This window comes from Eumetopias jubatus, unplaced genomic scaffold (genome assembly GCF_037043125.1).
Source record: "Eumetopias jubatus isolate StellerSeaLion01/CBP00866 unplaced genomic scaffold, mEumJub1_p1.0 scaffold_12, whole genome shotgun sequence".
Classification (NCBI taxonomy): domain Eukaryota; kingdom Metazoa; phylum Chordata; class Mammalia; order Carnivora; family Otariidae; genus Eumetopias; species Eumetopias jubatus.
In genome coordinates, this window is record NW_028274818.1 from 15,964,586 (window position 1) to 15,984,823 (window position 20,238).

Consider the following 20,238-nt stretch of genomic DNA (forward strand, 5'->3'; position numbering starts at 1 on the left):
TATCTCACATCTTCTTTATCCATTCATCTATCAATGGACGCTTGGGTTGCTTCCATATCTTGGCTATTGTAAATAATTCTGCAGTAACGTAGGGGTGCATATATCTTTCAAATTAGTGTTTTCATTTTTGGAGGCTAAAGGCCCAGTAATGGAATTATTAGATCCTATGGTATTTCTATTTCCAGATTCAAAGAGACAAAGCTGTATTTCACGTGCTTGGATTCTATTCTTTCACTTTTTCTCCTTAGACAAGTCAAGAAGAGTTTCTGTTCCCCTTAACTTAATATGCTTGGCGAGAATATAGACTACATCATGTCCCACCTTTTCTGTAACTATACATTGTAAGTTTTAAAATCTGAGTGTCATAGTTCTTATTGGAAAATACGATTGATTTCTGGATTTGATCGTAATTTATTATTAGATGCTTTGGACTTTTTAAGTAGTCAATATCCATACTTATCCTTTCAAACACATATGTTTGTATTAGTCAGGAGAATTTAGGAAATGCTGTGGTAACAAATAAAACTCCAAATATCAGTGCTTAACACAATAAAGGTGGGGAAAGCACTAGTGGATTTGGCTGCCCTTCTCCATCTTATATTAATGACAGACCATGATAAGGAATAGCATGATGGAGGGCTCTGTGAGATGTTTTTGAGGTCCAGGACTGAAAGTGGCTTATATCCCTTTTTCCACATGCATTAGTTGTATAACCCCTTTTATGTGTGTAGGGAAGCTGAGGAATGTAGAAAAGTAAATGGATTTTTGATAAGTACTAATATTCTCTGCTGGATTTCTCTTCTCTCTCTCTCTCTCTCTCTCTCTCTCTCTCTCTGGTCTGGCATTGCCTACGATTACCAGTACAGTAATGAATAGAGAGCATCCTGTTTCTTTAATGTTTTTTTTTTTTAATTTTAACTCCAGTATAGTTAACATAGAGTGTTAAATGAGTTTCAGATGTACAATATAGTGATTCAGCAATTCTATACATTAGTCAGTGCTCATCATGATAAGTATGCTCTGAATCCCCTTCATCTGTTTTACCCATCTTCCCACCCCCCTCCCTTCTGATAATCATCTGTTTGTTCTCTATTGGTAAGAGTCTGTTTTTTGGATTCTTTTTTTTCCTTTGTTCATTTGTTTTGTTTCTTAAATTCCACATATGAGTGAAATTATATGGTATTTGTCTTTCTCTGACTGACTTCTTTCACTTAGCATTATATTCTCTAGATCCATCCATGTTGTGGCAAATGGCAAGATTTCATTCATTTTATGGCTGATTAATATTCCATTGTATATGTATTCCACATCTTCTTTATCCATTCATCTGTTGATGAACACTTGGGCTGCTTCCGTAATTTAGTTATTGTAAATAATGCTGCAATAAACATGGGGGTGCATATATCCTTTCAAATTAGTGTTTTTGTATTCTGTGGGTGAATACCCGGTAATGTGATTACTAGGTCATAGGGTGGTTCTATTTTTAATTTTTTGAGGAACCTCACTACTGTCTTCCACAGGGGCTGCACCAGTTTGCATTCCCACCAACAGTGCAAGAAGGTTCCTTTTTCTCCATATCCTCACCAATGGGTGTTGTTGATTTTAACCATTCTAACAGGTGTGAGGGGCTATCTCAATGTGGTTTTGATGTGCATTTCTCTAGTGATGATATTAAGCATCTTTTCATGGGTCTGTTTTCTTTGGAGAAGTGTCTGTTCATGTCTTCTGCCCATTTTTTAATTGGATTATTTGTTTTGGGTATGTTGAATTGTATAAGTTCTTTATATATTTTGGATACTAACTCTTTATCAGATATGTCATTTGCAAATAGCTTCTCCTATTCAGTAAATTGTCTTTTAGTTTTGTTGATAGTTTCCTTTGCTGTGCAGAAGCCTTTATTTTGATGTAGTTTATCTTTGCCTTTGTTTCCCTTGCCTCAAGAGACATATCTAGAAAAATGTTATGGAGAGGGTATCCTGTCTTACTTGATTGTTATATTAATAGTGAGATTTATAAGGTTTTATCATTAAATATGATTTACTATATGACTTTAGTAAATGCTCATTATCAGATTAAGGAAAATTTCTCCTATTTTTATGTGGCTAAGAGATTTTATTATAAATGGTTGCAGAATTTTTTAAATTCTAATTAATCATATGTAAATCAATTTTAAGGGCTAACTCCTGTATAATCATAATATTTCTTTTAAATATGCTATTGGACACTATTTGCTAATATGACTTTTTCATCTAATCTCAAGTGATTTCGTTCTATAACATACTTTTCTTGTTATGCTATTGTCCAATTTTGATATTATCCCAATTTCATATGAGTTCGGTCTCTGGTCCATTTAATCAATTTTGGTTAAACACTTTGTACATAATATCAGTTATCTGTTACTCACAGATTTAATTAAAATCAATAACAAGGGGCGCCCGGGTGGCTCAGTCGTTAAGCGTCTGCCTTCGGCTCGGGTCGTGATCCCAGCGTCCTGGGATCGAGCCCCGCATCGGGCTCTCTGCTCGGCCGGAAGCCTGCCTCTCCCTCTCCCACTTCCCCCCGCTGGTGTTCCCTCTCTCGCTGTCTCTCTCTCTGTCAAATAAATAAAAAATCTTTAAAAAAAAAAAAAGCAATAACAAAAACTTCACTGGTAAACTCTCTGGTTCCAGCCATTTTTGGAGTAGGGGACTGATTCGGGACTTTGTTTTATTTTATTATAAAGCAGGATTGATCTATTATTGAGTGCATTTGTTTAATTTTTTTCTATTTTTCTAGAATTGCTCATTTTATGTACATTTTTAGATTTATCAAAAATTGTTCACATTTTCCTATTTCTAAGGATAACTTGATCCATGGAGACTGAAGGATTTTCTGCCATCCTAATAGCCCAGACTCTCTGGAAAATGTCATTTTGTGTTTTAAAGCACCAGCTTCCCTATGCAAATTTCCTATACCACCTAATGGTATTATTTATTCTTCACTGGAGAAAGGTATTTTTTTCAGCTCACCCCCAATTTCAGGTTATGTGAGAATACAAAAACTATATCATATTGTACTCCCTATAGATAAAGGTGAAAAATCATATTCATTATTATGTGATCTACTTTATATGTACATGTGCATAAATAAATTTTTAAAGACCAAATAATTGAAGTCAGTAACAAGAAAGAATTTACAGTTACTCAATTATTTAATGTACATTTATCCAATACCTACTAGGTCTTCATTAAAAAACATTTACAAGGATAATGTTTATAAATTTAACTTAAAAGATGTGCTTACTTTCATGAGATGCTATGCCTTTTTTCAAAATATCATCCTCCATATATTCTCCGTACAAGCCAGGGTACTATGCAGTAAAAATGCCTTATGAGTTATTCATTGCTTTAGACTCATCCGTTTATTCATTCATATCTTCCAGAACTGTTTATTGAATATCTTATGGTAGAAGCATCTCTTAGATGCTTAGGATAGTAATAATAAAATCTAGCACCTATTAAATGCTTACTACATGGCAGGCATTATTCCAAGGCTTATCTCACTAAAGTTTACAAACTCAAAATGGTAAGTACTATTATTATTATTCCCTTTTTACATATGAGGAAACTGTGATAATGTGAGGCTAAGAAATAGTCCTAAAACAAAAGTTCACTTTGTACTGAGAGGAAAAACACCATGAGCAGACAAATGTAATATAGTAGAAGATCCATTAAGAAAAAAGGTCAATTTAGGAGTAAATTCAAACCCATTCTCTCTCATAAATAGCAATGTTTATGACAAAGAAATTTGGGACTTCTTGTTTCAAGCAAATAATTTTAATTTTAATTGAAAAGGAGTGTGTATACATGAGTTGAGAATCTCAGACTCAATTGCAAAGCTAGTATTGATGCGTCATAGGATCTTGTACAGGTTATTTGAACCATTTGGACTTTAGGTTCAACTACAAAGTGAGGCAGTAGAATAGAGTTTCATCATTCTTTGACTCTTTAACTCTAATTAAAAGTTTTACTAATAAACTTATGTATACATAGATATTTCATATTTAGTCACAAGTATTATGAGTGTATTATCAAAAGTTGGAAATATAAGACTCTTTTCTTCACTGCACAAAAGTTCAAACAAATCTTTGATTAATCTTTCATTGGAGCTGCCAATTAAAGTAGAGTATAATGTAGTTAACTGGCACTCAAAGTAGGGTCTGTGAACCCATTAGAGTCCCAGAAACTTTTCCAAGGGGTCTTCCAGGTCGAAAATATTTTCATGTTAATATTAAGACATTGTTCTCTTTTTCACATTCATCCCTTCACAGTGTACAGTGGAGTTTTCCAGAGGCTACATGAAGTGTGATGATGTTATCATTCTGGTGGCTAATAGAATACCTGCTTCTGTATTCTTTTTTTCTTTTTCTTTCTCTCTCTCTCTCTCTTTTTTTTTTTTTTAGAATTTCCTCAGCTTTAATTTTTAATATGGTCCAGTATTGGTGGATGTAAAGCACAGAAACAAAAGATTTGGGGGATTCTCTATTGTTTTTAAGAAATATGGGTCCTGGGACCCGGATGTTAGAACCACTATCACAGTTGACAAGAACATTTGAACTCAAGGTAATACAGGAATAAAATCATAACTGTGCCATTTACTGGCAGTGTGACTCTGGGCAAGTTACTTAACTCATCTAAGACTCAGTTTCCTCAGGTGTAATATTATCAGCCTCATAGCTTTTTTGCAAAGATGAAATGAGATAATGCACGTGAAGTACTTTACACCAGGTCTGACACGTAAAAGCAAAAACTCTGCTCAAAAGCAATTACCTATCTTGGGAAGGATAGACAAGAAAATGGTAAACTGATAACTTAAATTGTTTAAAGAAAAAGATTTAAAAAAACTTTTTTTTTTTTTTTACCACTGGGTACATAACTTTCATTGTGTACTCTTCACTTGGAAGATACAGTTTATCAAAAGTACTAATTAATTAAAACATTTAAAAAAATTAACCTGTTCTTTTTTTTAAATGTATCAACATTTTATTTTTTTTGGTTTATTCTTTTTATTATTATGTTATGTTAATCACCATATAACGCCCAGTGCTCCACGCAGAACGTGCCCTCTTTAATACCCATCACCAGGCTAACCCATCCCCCACCCCCCTCCCCTCTAGAACCCTGTTTGTTTCTCAGAGTCCATCGTCTCTTCATGGTTCGTCTCCCCCTCCGATATCCCCCCCTTCATTCTTGCCCTCCTGCTATCTTCTTCTTTTTTTTTTAAACATATAATGTATTATTTTTTTCAGAGGTACAGGTCTGTGATTCAACAGTCTTACACAATTCACAGCGCTCACCATAGCACATACCCTTCCCAATGTCTATCACCCAGCCACCCCATCCCTCCCACCCCCCACCACTCCAGCAACCCTCAGTTTGTTTCCTGAGATTAAGAACCTGTTCTTAATAGATAATGGGCCTTGTAGTTTATCTACCACTTCATTTTTTGATGATGTTTATTGTTCCAAATTTATCTATGAAAAGAGCTAAGCAAACAATGATGGCAGCTCTTAGTATGAAACATGGCTTTGCTACAGAGGCTAGGGCCAACTCCAAATTAATTGGCTGATATCTGAACACATCCATATCCATTTACCATATGCAAAACTTTGGCTAACCTATTTTCTACATGCAAAGTGAAAAGGAAGTCCTGATATTTAATTCTAAATTACAATCTCCTCCTTATTATTGAAGAATTCTTATCAATATACAAACATGTTCTAGTATCTCCCTTAAAAAAAAAAAAAATGTGACCACACAGGCCCAGAGACCCCTCCAGCTACCAACCTCTTTCCTTGTTCTCTTTTAAAGCCAACTTCTCAAAAGAGTTATGTTAATAGTCCAGGCTTCTCCTTCCACACATCTGGTTCTCTCTTCCTCTCCAATCAGAGTTCTGTCTCCACAGTCCACTAAAAGGCTTATTTCAAGACCACTTGCCACCAAATCCAAAGACCATTCTATGTACAACTTCTTTAACATTTCAACATCATAAAACAAAACAAAACAAAACAAATTTCAGCATCATTTGACACTGATGACCACACCTCCTTTTACAAAATATCCTTTTCTTTTGGTGTCCGTGAAATTGCACTCTCCAGGTTTTCTTCCTACTTCACTGGTCTCTTCTTAGTTTTCATTACTGACTCATTCTCTTCTGCTTGAACTTCTCATCCTCACCCACTTTTGACACTGACTTTGGTGCTGGGCCCTCTCCTCTCTCCACCTATGCTCTCTTCCTAGACTCTCCCTCTCTTCTCAGACTCTTCTTAGACCCACTCTGCACTCTCTTCTTCTCCCCATCCCTTCATTTTCAATCCTGTCCATATTCATTGATAGCACAGATATTTTTTGAGCACTTACTCTCTATGAGGCACAATTAGAGACACTTGGGTTGGAGCAGAGAATGAAACACATACAGGTCTCTGCCCCAGTGGAATTTACATTCTAGCAAAAAGAGAGAAAGAATAAATAATAATTGTAATCAATTAATAGATTACATGATATGTTAGAAATGAGTGATGAAGCCTTTGGAAAAGAGAAAAATAGAAAGCAAGAAAAGGGGTCCCAAAATGAGAGGAGTGGGGGAGGAAAGTGGCAGATTGCAATTTTAAATAGGAGTGGCTCAATGAAAAGATGAACAGAAGTTGCCGGGTCACAGACTATGCACATTTTTAATTTTGATAGATCAGAAGTACTGCTTTTTAATATTTAGTGTGACTGATTTGCCACTTTAAAATTTAATTATCACAAATTTAATTTTTTTCCTCTTCTCCTTTGAAAAATGAGCCATTTTGAAACCATTCTTTTTTCTCCAATGTTTTTATGCTAACTGAGGCATCATTGTTCATTTTGCAAGAACTCTAGCTTTTGCTTTATAGATTAAATTGATAGAGCCCATTTGTCCATGAAGAAAAAAATCTGTGAATTGAATCTTCTTTTTGCATTGACACACCATTACAAAATGAATGATATATTCTGAGAGAGGAAAAAATGAAAACCCCTCTTTTACATATCAAATACAAAACAGGTATTTGTGGGAGTAAAGACATAAAAGTGCACACTCATAACACTAGCATATGCATACTCCAAACTGAATATTTTGTTTGAAATTTACAATTGCTTCAACAAATGGCCCCTAAGTCATCAATTATAATTATGCATATCATGATTACTTAAAAGGATGATATGCATTTTTACTTTCTTGAGATCTTTCAAATTACGCCTTCGAACATTAGTTAGAACCCAGAGCTAGGAATGCTTTAACACTTGTGTGTGCTTTTGGTCTCATTCTATGTGTGGTCATCAATAATGTCCCTAACCTTTCCAGCTGCCTCCTAGCTGTTTGAAATGTACAAGTGACCAGTGCAAGGGTGTGGATGACTCCACATAAACATGGGCCCACTGTCAGAAAAACAGACCAGGTACCTGTGATTCTGATAGTGGTCCGGACAGAGGACAGTATAAGTGGCTTCGACTCAGCCCTGTTTTTATAATCCCCACTTTGTGATCAAAAGACAAACATCTGCATCGAAAGAATAATTACAAATTTTGAGATAGAGCAAACATTCAATAAAGATTTTTAAAATCTTATTCCTAAGAAAATACTTTCCTATTATCTTTTATATATGGTGATCCATATTTATTGGCTGAATAATATCAAATGAATTCATTAATTAATTCTTGGCAGATTTTTTATTTCATCAGGCACTGACCATGACCTACATACCACAATAGGACAAAATTTTAACACCTCATTATTCTCTCAAATTGCATTGTAGAGCTCTTTATACCAAATTGGTTCTTCACATTTTTGCCTAATGCTACTCAGTGTTTCCCAACCAATTTTCATCCAAAAAAATTAGGGTGATTTTCACAGCCCTCTCCAGTCTTGCCACCAATCCCTTTCCAGCCTAAATCCCCACCGTTCCCTATACTTCGGCTCCATGCAACTCCCAGCTCATTCTCAAACACATCCTGCATTTTTTCTTCTGTTCTTTCTTCTAATCACTCACACGTTTTCATCTACTCAAACTCTGCATCTTTCCTGACCTCTATCAGATGCTACCTCCCAAATAAGTCTGCCCCCACTCCTTAGCCTCCTCCCTTCCCTGTGAGAAGTGTCCCTTCAGTATTTCCCTGGCACTCTGCTACAGCACTTACCACACTCCAAATTTTGTATATCTATGTTTATTATTGACCTGCTCTAGTAAATTATAAGCTCCTAAGAGTCAGGAGCCTCTGTTATCCATCTTATTTCCCCCACAGCAACTTTATAGACTCTTGTACATACTAGATGCACAAAGGTGTTTAAAGAACTGAATGGGGGTGGGGGACGCCTGGGTCGTTCAGTTGGTGAAGCATCTGACTCTTGGTTTCATCTCGGGTCCTGATCTCAGGGTCATGAGATCGAGCCTGGCGTCATCGGGCTCCACTCTCAGCATGGAGTGTGCTTAAGACTCTCTCCCGGTCTCCTTTGCCCCTCCCCCACTTCTAAAATAAATAAATAAATAAATAATCTTAAAAAAATGAATGTAGCTACAGACCAACAATACTGGATGTTTCTGCTAACCATTTTAGCAGCTCTGTCATACCACTTAGCAATGCCCCCTAGTACATGCACACACTTCATGCAGGTAAAACAGCAGACCATGAACTTAAAGGGTTTTTCTGCTACCTTTCTTGTATTATGAATCAATCTTTGATTCTGGAGCAACACTGCATGTATGTGTGTGCCATCAAAAAATGTCTTTGTCCTATCAGCCAGGAGGTATGTAGGCAGAGATAGCAGTGGTAAAGTAAATCACATTTGAAATCAGTGGAAATTTTCTGTATTATCATTTTTCAGGCTTGGAAGTTTCATGCTTAGATAACTATGGATAAGTATTCAAGGCTGTAATTTGGCTATGGGTAATAAAAGATCACTTCTGTATTGAGACTGATGGGACTTTTCCAAAATGAGTACTAGATATAAACATGTTGATCAACTTTGGAGAAGTTAAACATTAACTTTATAAATGGGAAGGAAGATAGACCTCCAGAACCCATGCCTCAAATGATCTGGCTTTCAGAAATCTACAAAAATATTTTGTGTTGATTTGTCAGCATTAAAATATGTAAATCATCCTATTGATTGGCTGTACTCTGTCCAAAGCCATGGCTTTTAGGCAATAATAAATAAGAGTAATAGTAAATAATAGTAAACAAGAGCTTTTCCTACTTCTCGTGTTTTATTTGTAGTCTAAACCAGAAACTTGTCTATGACCATTTGTTTATTGTTATATTTATAGTAAAATTATAACTTATGATAAAACTAAAAAGAAGCACCCAAATGGTTCAACTAAGGAAAACAGAGGTTAATATAATTAAATTTAGATTCTTCTGAAGCTCTCATTATACAAAAGAGCAAAATTTTGATGTGACATATTCTCTGGATCTTGGCATTCATGATAACTAACAAGGAAAAGAATCCTGTAACCGGGTTAGGATTTACAGGCCAAAAGTCACACATTTTAAAATGAGGAGTGTATGATAAGGTCATGATAAGGAGTATAGACAGAAGAAACCCCATCAGCTGGGAATGAAGTTGATGGTGACCAAGAAGATTAATCCTTTCCAAAATGTAATAAGCACACACACAGTACTCTGTTAATGAGCACAGCGGTACCTGCACACCACTATTTTAGTTCATAACCAGGAGCAGGGTAAAAAGATTCCTAAGGGCCAAGGTTAGTGGGTTCAGTGAAAACGCACCACAAAGACCAGAGGGAAAGCTTTGGAAACTGCTGGATCATCAGATCAATAGACTCAAAGATGACTAAGTTAGGTTGCTTTATGCAGTTTAAACATTTGTGCAGGGAGTCTCCCCACGCAGCCTTTTATTGACAGCTACAGATCAATGGTAATTTTTGATCATTTTCAACCTACATAAACCTATTGACCCCATGGCCACCTTTGGAGCACTTCAAGTCATCAAAAATAATCAGAGGAGATGGTGTAAAATTGTCAGACTGCTGAAGACTCCAAGTAGTTTCATGTGCCCCTAGGAGCAGAGTTGAGAGGTTAAAATGTAGTTCAAATTGCCAGCAGAACCTCAACTGGCAAAGTGTTCCAGAGAGTCTTGTCTTTATGTCTCATAAAAGGATATACGGATTTGGATCCAGACTCTGACCCTTATGCATATAAGTTTAAAAAAAAAAAAGCTAAGTCTCATTGGAAATATTAGATTGTAGAGACTGGATTATGCCTCTTCTCCTCTGTTGAATGATTCTTTCCACCTGCTGCATAGCAAAAGTAGTTAAATACTTGTAGAATAAAAATATGAACATTAGGTGGATGTGAACATGGGAAGGACGATGACAGATGGGAAGTGAGTACAGCTTGTAGCCCAGAGATGGGGGACAACAAGAAACCTATCTCCTAAGAATCAGTAAGATGGAAGAGTGAGGGAAAGAAGGAACAAAATAAGGACAATGAGGAGGAAGAAGTAAGAGTATTGAATCGAGATCATCTCCATAGGGGATGGAAGTAGGGGGAGCAGAGGAGTGAAAGGGAAGAAAAGGGTTTTTAATGATGACTTTTACTAGTCAATAGGGGAGAACACTACATCCCCAAAGGAAGGAATTTAATCCAAAACACTTAAGGTAGACAGTGCTCAAGCAAATCTGAATTTAAGAGGAAAAAAACCAAGTAACTGAATAAACAAAAAAGATACAACCCAATCTGCAGAATGAACTCTGCCCAAATTTTACAGCAGGGTTCTAAAATAGTGAACTTTGGTGTTGGAAATCCACTCAAGAGAGAATAATATAAATGATTTCATTAAATGTCAAAGAATATATTGGTAAGGATCGTCTTGCCATTTTTAAATTTTCTGCATTTTTTATATGTGACCTTTACTAAATATTGACAAAAAGCATGGTCATTAATGAGGCTTATGTAAGGTGTGTGTGTGTGTGTGTGTGTGTGTGTGTGTGCGTGTGTGTGTGTGTGTTGTAGTTCTTCAGAAATAACAATACAATGTGAGAATTGTCCTCAGCATAAATTTATGTATAAAAATTCTCCTCTACATTTCCTTTACATTTACAATATGAGATTCTTTCTTTTTTTTAAGATACAGACCAAAGTAAGCAAAACAACTACTGTAATTACCTTTTGTAGGAATAAACCTCTAAAGATCTCTGTGTCAGGCATGCACAAACTTCAACTTGAGATCTGCAGGTCATATTTCTACATTAGATGGCGGATGTTTTGAGGCCAGGGCGTTCTGAATACTTCTGCTTTCTGAGGATCTGAGCTATAAATGTTTATTAAAAGGATCTATAATGAAATCAGTTTTGTTATTTTTTTAATGGTTGCCTGAAGTGTGTTGGATGAATGAATGCCGGTTGTTAATCATTAAGTACTCATGTTACCAAAAGTGTTTGGTAGTATTGCCATCTAGGGGCTGAATGGAATTCTCAGCTCTGAAATAAACTGTAATTGAGCAGGTGCTGCTATTGACAATATACATATGTTTTTGCTTTATAGCCCACATGCTTTTCATGTTTCTTATGACAAAAGCTATCTCTAAATGTCCCCCAACAGCCTACCTTTTTTATATATAATCTGTTAGAGGTGATTACTATTTGCTTTGGAGCTTATGCTTTTTTGGCATTTATTACTGAATATTCTGAACAAAGAGTTTTTCTTTTTTGCATTATTAATCTTGCCCATGTTTGCCCTATTTCTACAGAAAAGGAATCATTTATCAGAAAAGAATGTTTGTAATCGGGACTTGTAGCATCTTCAGATTTAATATTCATTATGGTCATTCTAGTTCTGTGCTGTATTTATCTAAAAGACCAATCCAATGTTGTGGAGAAATAAGTTTTAAATATTTATGATCTAACTTTTAATATTTTAAAAAAGAGGAATTAGTATTTCTATAAAATTTGTTTCAGAGTCTGGTCGCTTAGCAAATGTTTAAATATTAAAAGATTTCAAGAGGTTAGCATGTAATATCATAATGGGACTTATTGAAAGAGGAAAATTGACTTACAAGTTTTTGATAAATAAAGGAAATTATATTTTCTCTGCTTGTGTTTAACACATAATAAGAGACATTAAACAGTTGAAATTTATAACCAAGAATGTGAGGAAACAGTGTCAAAAATTATTTCTGCAATGTGTTTTGGTTTTGTCTAACCAGTTTTTTGGAAAATGGTTCAGTTCAATTTCACCATCTTGTTTTAGATTTTATTCAAAATAATATTTGGATGCCTCTACATTAAGGAGAATTTCCATTCACATAATTTTGTCTGATGCTTTCAGGTATCTACTCTCAGAAATAACTTCCTCTTCTCTCCCCCACTTTTGTCCTTTTGTATCCACCAAGGGGAAGACAATTAAAAACTGTCATATTTAAACATCTAATAAACCAAACCTGATCTTACACACCTTATTAAGCATAAATATCCCATTAAGCCAGTCAAAACTTCCTCATGATTATTCACGCATAGTACACAAAAGAAAGGGTATATGTGTCTGTGTGTCTGTGTGTCTCTGGGTGTCTCTGTGTCTGTATGTGTCTTTGGGGGTGTGTGTGTGTGTGTTGTGCGTTTACCTATACACATATTAATGGTCCACTTGCAGACATAATTGCTATTTGTAAACAGACATACCCATCCAGCCCAGATGTAGAAAGAGCACCTTGGGCTCTTTCAAAACATGAAGACTTTTAGTTCCAGCTTTTAGTTATGTAAAATATGTTAAATGTTCTCTCCAAGCAGGAAGAAAAAAAAAATCTTAATTCTACTATCCTTTTTTTTTCTTTTAAATCAACAAAAACCAAATTCTCAAAGCCTAGCTAACAATTACTTTTGATAAGTTTGATGGTTCTAGTTATGGTGTTTTTAACAAATGAGAATATTTTCACATGTATATCACTGGTAGACTTCTCTAAGAGTGTTTGTGCATTCATAGTTCAGTTTGCTTGTTGTTTTGTTTTCTTGTGTCTGTTTTACTGCATTTGTAAGTTATAAATACCAAGAGAATGAGAGAGGGAGACTAGGGAGAGTCATATGTGTAAACAAATGGTGCTGGAGATTAACTGTTCCAGTTAGATCTCCAAACCCTTAAGATTATCCCATTCTTTGTCATGAAACTTGGTGCCACTGATTTCCACTGTGAGCTGGATGTAGCACTGACCTGAAGCATCAAAGATTTTTTTTTTTATGTTATATATCACATCTTCTGGGTTGCAAACTCTGGAAAGGGAAGGATCCTATCTGATCCATATTTTGTGTATGTCTGAAATTACACAACATTAGATAATTTATTCAGGTGTGAAGAACAATAAAAAAACACATTGTTTTCTTAATAATTCAAAAACTCTGTTGTGATATTTTTGCTGCCATTGCTCCTATAACTTGGTCAGAGAATGATCTTCTAGCAATTGTTAGTAGCTCCTAAAAGAAAACTAACCTGTTAATTTTCGTGCAGGGAATGAGCCTTCAAGCCCACCTGTTTGGGTTAGAACCATTCACAACATATCACATTGGAATTGTGGCCACAAATCAGGCAGGAGAAGTTTCAAGCCCCTGGACTGTGGTTCAAACCCTAGAATCTTCCCCAAGTGGACTGAGCAACTTTACCGTACAACAGCAAGAGAACGGCCGGGCGTTGTTACTACAGTGGTCAGAGCCTGTGAGAACCAATGGTGTGATTAAGGTAATGTCTACTCTGAATATGAAATCATGTTTGGTGTTCTCCAGATAAATAAATGAGCCCTGACATGCCATCAGGTCACTGTGGGAAAACACCCTTCACCGTCTTTTTAATCCTCCTTGATAGATCCTCCAGGCACTTAATCATAGATCGGAGAAAACTAGCTCCCATGTATTATGCTTCCTATGAACCCAACATTGGGCTAAGTGCTCTCCGTGGATTATCTCATTTAATTTGCACATCAACCCTATCAGGTAGGTGCCACTAAATTTCATGAGGCATATAAAGGCTAAATAATTGTCCAAGCCCACATTGCAGATGATCAAATTGCAATTTGAAGTCAGGAAGTCATGCCAAAACTGAACTCTAAATGACTGTTCCTGCTGCCTCCTGAATATCCTGCCCAGTTATTTGCTTAAGTCTGGCCTAATTTGTGCTTTGAGCAGAGCTCACTGAGCAGAAGACAGGAAGCCCCCCATGTCTGTTAATGCCCCCGCCTCCACGCATAACCATGAAGAGCAGTCTTAACTAATGTCCTAGGTGTCTCTCAGGTTTTACCAGTCTGTGAGCACAAATAAGGTTGCATTTCTATTATTAGACTGTGTTTTGTTACTTTGAATAATCACCCACATGCAAGCCAGTCTTCATCTCCCTTTTGGATGTTCCTCCCCAACAGTTGGGGTGACTTACCTGTCAGTCTGTGGCTGCCTCTAGCCCTGGACCACCACTCAGGCCCTGATCAACTGCCTTCTGCAGGCTGGGACGGCTGCTCCTAGAGGCACTGCCTCTCCCTGACCACTTCTTCTCAAAGCGGCAAAGAGTCCCCCATTAATTCCACATAGAACAGTTAAGACTAAGCTGTAACTTTGGAGAAACCCTCCCTAAAAACCCTATAAGGAAGATGACAGCAGAAATTTCCTACAGCAACAACTTAGAACTGTAACTAGAGCTCATAGGCCCAGGCCCATCCTCGTGGGCCTCCATGTAGCAGACTCACCTCACTGCTTAGTACAAGGGCTGCCTCTCAGCCAAGCTCCAGGCCTGCTACAAGCAGCGGAAGCAAGCTGCCTTCTACCAGCCTGCCTACATGTGCCAGTGCTTGACTTCCTCCAGTCCAGGACAGGAGGCTCGAGCCATGAGATCCAGGGTCTCAAAATCCAAGCCACAGCCCTAAGATCCCATCAGAGAAAAGAGTCTGTCTCTTCATACCCATCAAAGCACCCCTCCTTTTGAGTGTTTGTTTCCCATTCCAGTGTCTGCCTCTTCCTGGCATGATCGACAATAGGAATATCTACTCCTTTATCTCCATTTACATTTCACCAAATATTTATTGAGCTTCTACTAAGTGCCAGGCATTTATTCAGGAGTGAACAAGACAGGCAAGATCCCTGCTGTCACACACCTTACCTGTGTGTGTGTGCACACACACACGTGCATGCACACACACACACACACACACACACACACATGAATGGTAGGGGTACAGAGAGGCAAACAAAAAGCTAGTACACAAATAAGAGAATTTCAGGGAAGGATGAAAACTATAAAGAAAATTAAACAGAATGCGCGCCTGGGTGGCTCAGTTGGTTAAGCGACTGCCTTCGGCTCAGGTCATGATCCTGGAGTCCCGGTATCAAGTCCCGCATCGGGCTCCCTGCTCAGCGGGGAGTCTGCTTCTCCCTCTGACCCTCTTCCCTTTCATGCTCTCTATCTCTCATTCTCTCTCTCTCAAATAAATAAATAAAATCTTTAAAAAAAAGAAAATTAAACAGAATAATGTAATTATGCCTGCTCGGGCTATTTTAGAATGGATGATCATTTGAATTGAGTTGACATTTGAGCTGAGCCCTGAATGACAAGACCGAGTCAGTCATGTGAAGATATGAGAGCAAAATGTTCCAGACAAAGTGAACAGCAAATGCAGGGCCTGAAGCCAGAAATGAACTTGGTGCATTCAAATGAAGGAAAGAAAGCCAGTGTGGTTGAAGCATCAGAGGGGCGCAGGGAGAGAAAGATGAGAATGGCAGATTGGTAGGGGGTAGATTGTGTCCAACCTTGTGGGCTGTGATGAGTTTGGAACTTATTCTAACTGCGATGAAAAATTATTGAAGGGTTTAGGCAATTAAATAGCATAATCAAATTTATGTTTTCCAAAATCACTCTGGCTACTATGTAAAAAATGGACTCTAAGAAGACCAGTGGAGTTTGGAAGATACTAAAAATTTAGGGTGGAATTTATGGTGGCTTGAATTAGAGTTGGAGCTGTGAGGGTAGAAGATGTAGGTGGATTGGAGATATATCCAGAAAGCAAAATTGACAAGATCTGTTAATGGACTGGATGTGAAACAAGAAGCAAAAAGGATATTCAGGCCTTGAGTCATTGACTGAGAAGGTAAGGTTGGAAAGTGTATGGGTTTGAAGGGACAAATAGGCAGTTGGAGGTATAAGTCTAGAACTCTGTTTTTAGAATTCATTCATATATGGGTAGCATCTAAACCCATGGGCCTAGAGGAGATCAGGTATGGAGAGAATGTAACTAGAGATGATGAGAGACTGGGATCAAGCTCTGAGGAATACAGAAGTCAAGAGGAGGAAAGCAAAGGAGACTCAGAAGAGGCAAGTGGTGTAGAAAGACAGGTAGATGAGTGGGGCATCCCAAAACTGTGGAGAAAGTATGTCCGATGCTGTTGAGAGATCAAGTGGAATGAGGGCAGAGAAGTCATCCTGGACCTGGAAATGAGGTAATCATTGTGACCTTGACAAGAAAATCAAGTGGTAAAATGAGAAACCGGGTTGGGATGGCTTGAGGAGAAAATGGCAAGTGAGGAATGAGGACCCCAACTCCTTAAAGAAGTATAGATGAAAGCAGAGAAAAAGGGCAGTAGCTGGGGGACTAGAGTGTCAAGAAGTTTTATTTAAAAATCAGTGAAAGATACTAGAATACATTTAACCACTAATAGAAATAGCCAAGTAGAGGGAGATAAATTGGTGATGCAAGAGATAACGAGAATGATTGCAGGCCTCAAATCTGTAGGAAGGAGCGGGTATGGGATCCAGAGCTCAGGTGGGCTCCACAGGGGCAGAGATACTTCATCCAGAGCATAAGGAAGGAGGGCACACAGTCTAAGTCTAGATTCACATGGACATGGTGATGATAATATATAACATGAGAATATTCCCTTTTGACTGCTTCTATTTCCCTAGTCAAGTATGTGGTCTGTCAACAACCACCTATGAGGGACAGAAGAGGGTGATGGCAGTTGGTGGGGAAAGGAGAAGATATGAAAGAATCACTTTGGAAAATGAAAGAGCGAACATATGGGGGAATGGAATAGGCCTACAAGTGGGGAATCACCCACTTAAAATTTATAGTAAGATATTTAAAGTGAGACCGGTCAGCATATTCAAGTGTTTTTTCCCAAACCCAGTTAGAAGCTAAGGTACAGAGGGAAAGCTATATTTAATACTAGTTAGAGATTTGCTAGGTGAATATGAGGGAGCTCAGGGACTCAGAGCTTTCAAATTGATTATGGAAGCTAAGCTGTCTTCAGAAAATACACTATTTCCCTTCCCTCGGGGGTGTGGTCTTGCCCTAGGAACCCAACTAGAAAAAAAAAATCACACTGAAATACAAGAATCCAACATAAATTGATTTCCAAAAGTCTAGGCTATTTAATCTTAAATAACAAAAAGTGTATCAACAGTGCAGTCCAAGTTAAGTTTGCCTGTAGGACGTTTTGAACTAGATGTGCCTCCCAAGGGATTCTGATGTACACCCCAGCCCCTCTTGAGGGATGCCATCCTGGGGAGTCACTACCAACCACAGGAATGTATCATATGTCTCAGGTGCATTGAGGCTGGAGAAGGGCAGGAAATCACTGTATAAAAACATCTACATTCAAGTTGAGTTACTTCCCATCTTTCCCAAAAAAGGATGAATAATATGGGATAAAAGTTTGCTCTACATTTATATGACAAATGTTCAGATGGTTTTCCCCAGAACAGAAGAATACTTTGCTCCAAAGGAGCAATCAATTCTCCCATGGCATGCAAGAGAAAACAGTGTGGTTTTTTCCATCTTCTAATCATCAAAGTTTGTATCTATATTTGTGTATATATGTATAATACATATATGAATATATGTCTATGTATGTGTGCCCACACATGGATACACAGACATTTTCAGCTCTGGCACCCTGGTACAAATGGTTAAGCATTATAACTCCATTTTCCAATAAATGCTGCAAGAGACAAACAATGTAGATAGGCCCTACTTACCCGACTCAGAATGAGATCCAAAGTGCTCATCATCTACAAAACAGGGGATTTGAATACTGTTCCTTATTTTTAAAAAAATAAAAAAGGAGGAAACCTATTTGACTTGTTAAGTCAAAGAATCAGCTACAATAGTCCTTAGCATTTAGATACATGCTTATATGATATCCAACCTTAAAAAGAAAAAAAAAAAAAGGCAAAGGAAACCAGTGTTCTTCTTTTTGTGGACTTTACATTAACTAGAAAATATCACATTCCCAAAATTAATATCAGAATGCTTCATCTGGATTAGGACCATCAAGATGAGGAATGGGGGGGAGAGGTTAAAAGGAATGAAATAGCTACACCAAGAAGTCATATGTTACACCTTGTTTTCCCTCTTCTTCTCTTCCTACAGACCTACAACATCTTCAGTGAGGGTATCCTGGAGTACACTGGCTTGAATCGGCAGTTTCTCTTCCGACGCCTGGTCCCTTTCACTCTCTACACGCTGACCCTGGAGGCCTGCACCAAGGTGGGCTGTGCACACTCAGAGCCCCAGCCTCTGTGGACAGATGAAGCCCCTCCCCACTCTCAGCTGGCTCCTGCGATCCAGTCTGTAGGGTCCACCAGCATTGAGCTGAGCTGGTCTGAGCCTCTCCACCCACACGGAAAGATAATTCGCTATGATGTGATTCGCAGGTGCTTCGAGGGAAAAGCTTGGGGAAATCAGACAATCCAGGCCGATGAGAAAATTGTTTTCACAGAATATAATACTGAAAGGAACACATTTATGTATAATGACACTGATTTGCAGCCTTGGACGCAGTGTGGGTACAAAATCCACACTTGGAATTCAGCAGGCCACACCTGTAGCTCTTGGAACATAGTAAGGACAATGCAGGCACCTCCGGAAGGTCTCTCTCCACCTGAGGTAGCCTGTGTATCTATGAATCCTCCAAAACTGCTGATTTCCTGGATCCCGCCAGAACAGTCTAATGGTATTATCCAGTCATATAAACTTCAAAGGAACGGAGTGCTCTATCCTTTCAGCTTTGATGCTGTGACTTTCAATTATACTGATGAAGACCTGCTTCCATTTTCCACGTACAGTTATGCAGTCATAGCCTGCTCAGATGGAGGCTGCTCCACCAGCAAAACCACCAGTTTTACCACTCCTGAGGCTGCTCCAGCAGGAGTCAGCCCTCCAGCTCTCTGGACCATCAACTCAACTCAAATAAATGTATCGTGGGCACCACCATTGATTCAAAACGGAAAGATCACTAAATATTTGCTTAGATTGGACGGTAAGGAGTACCTTGCTGGGCAGAGCCTGTCCCTGCTGGTTTCTGACCTACAACCTTATACTCAGTATAATTTCTCCCTGGAAGCCTGCACAAATGGAGGTTGTACAACTAGTGCATCCAAATCTGCCTGGACCATGGAGGCCCCACCGCAGAACATGGACCCTCCAAAACTGCAAGTCACAGGCTCAGAATCTATAGAAATCACCTGGAAACCTCCCAGAAAACCAAACGGCCAGATCAGAAGTTATGAACTCAGACGGGATGGAACCATTGTCTATACAGGCCTGGAAACTCGCTATCATGATTTTACTCTCACCCCAGGTGTGGAGTACGGCTACACAGTGACTGCCAACAACAGCCAAGGGGGTATTTTGAGTCCACTCATCAAAGACAGAACCAGCCCCTCAGCACCTTCAGGGATAGAACCTCCAAAATTAAAGGCCAAGGGTCCGCAACAGATTTTAGTGAACTGGGATGCTCCAGTGAGGACAAATGGCGATATTGTCAATTATACCCTCTTTATCCGAGGGCTGTTTGAAAAAGAAACAAAAATCATACACATCGATACAACTCATAGTTCTTTTGACACACGGTCATTCATAGTAGACCAGCTGAAGCCATTTCACAGGTAAGTAGCCAACTCCAGATTTGCTAAGAGTAAGCCACTGACCTTTCTATAGCATGAGAGCCCTCCGTCAGTTCAAATGAAAACTCTAAAAGCAAGATGGGTGATAATCCCCAACCCCCAACCACTTCACCATTGACAGTAGGCTAAACACGCCCTCATCCGGTCAAAACTTGCTTGTGTAACTTCTAGAGAGCAAAATTCCTGCAGGTGACATCTTGAGAGTCAGTTTTTCAGAAACGTTTGCAATTCACCACAATATCTGGAACAAGTCACAGAGATGGGCCCCTTCCCCGAGTCTAGTCCCTCC

At 38.3% G+C, this 20,238-nt stretch overlaps 1 protein-coding gene across 1 annotated transcript in view; it reads left to right on the forward strand.

The window, feature by feature from the left end:
• Positions 1 to 20,238, forward strand: part of USH2A (usherin) — a 716,035-nt gene that overhangs the window by 653,225 nt on the left and 42,572 nt on the right. Inside the window, exons 61-62 of the mRNA XM_028104725.2 lie at positions 13,518 to 13,745; positions 18,415 to 19,931. Coding sequence (XP_027960526.2) covers positions 13,518 to 13,745; positions 18,415 to 19,931 — 1,745 coding nt within the window. The remainder of the gene's footprint in view (positions 1 to 13,517; positions 13,746 to 18,414; positions 19,932 to 20,238) is intronic.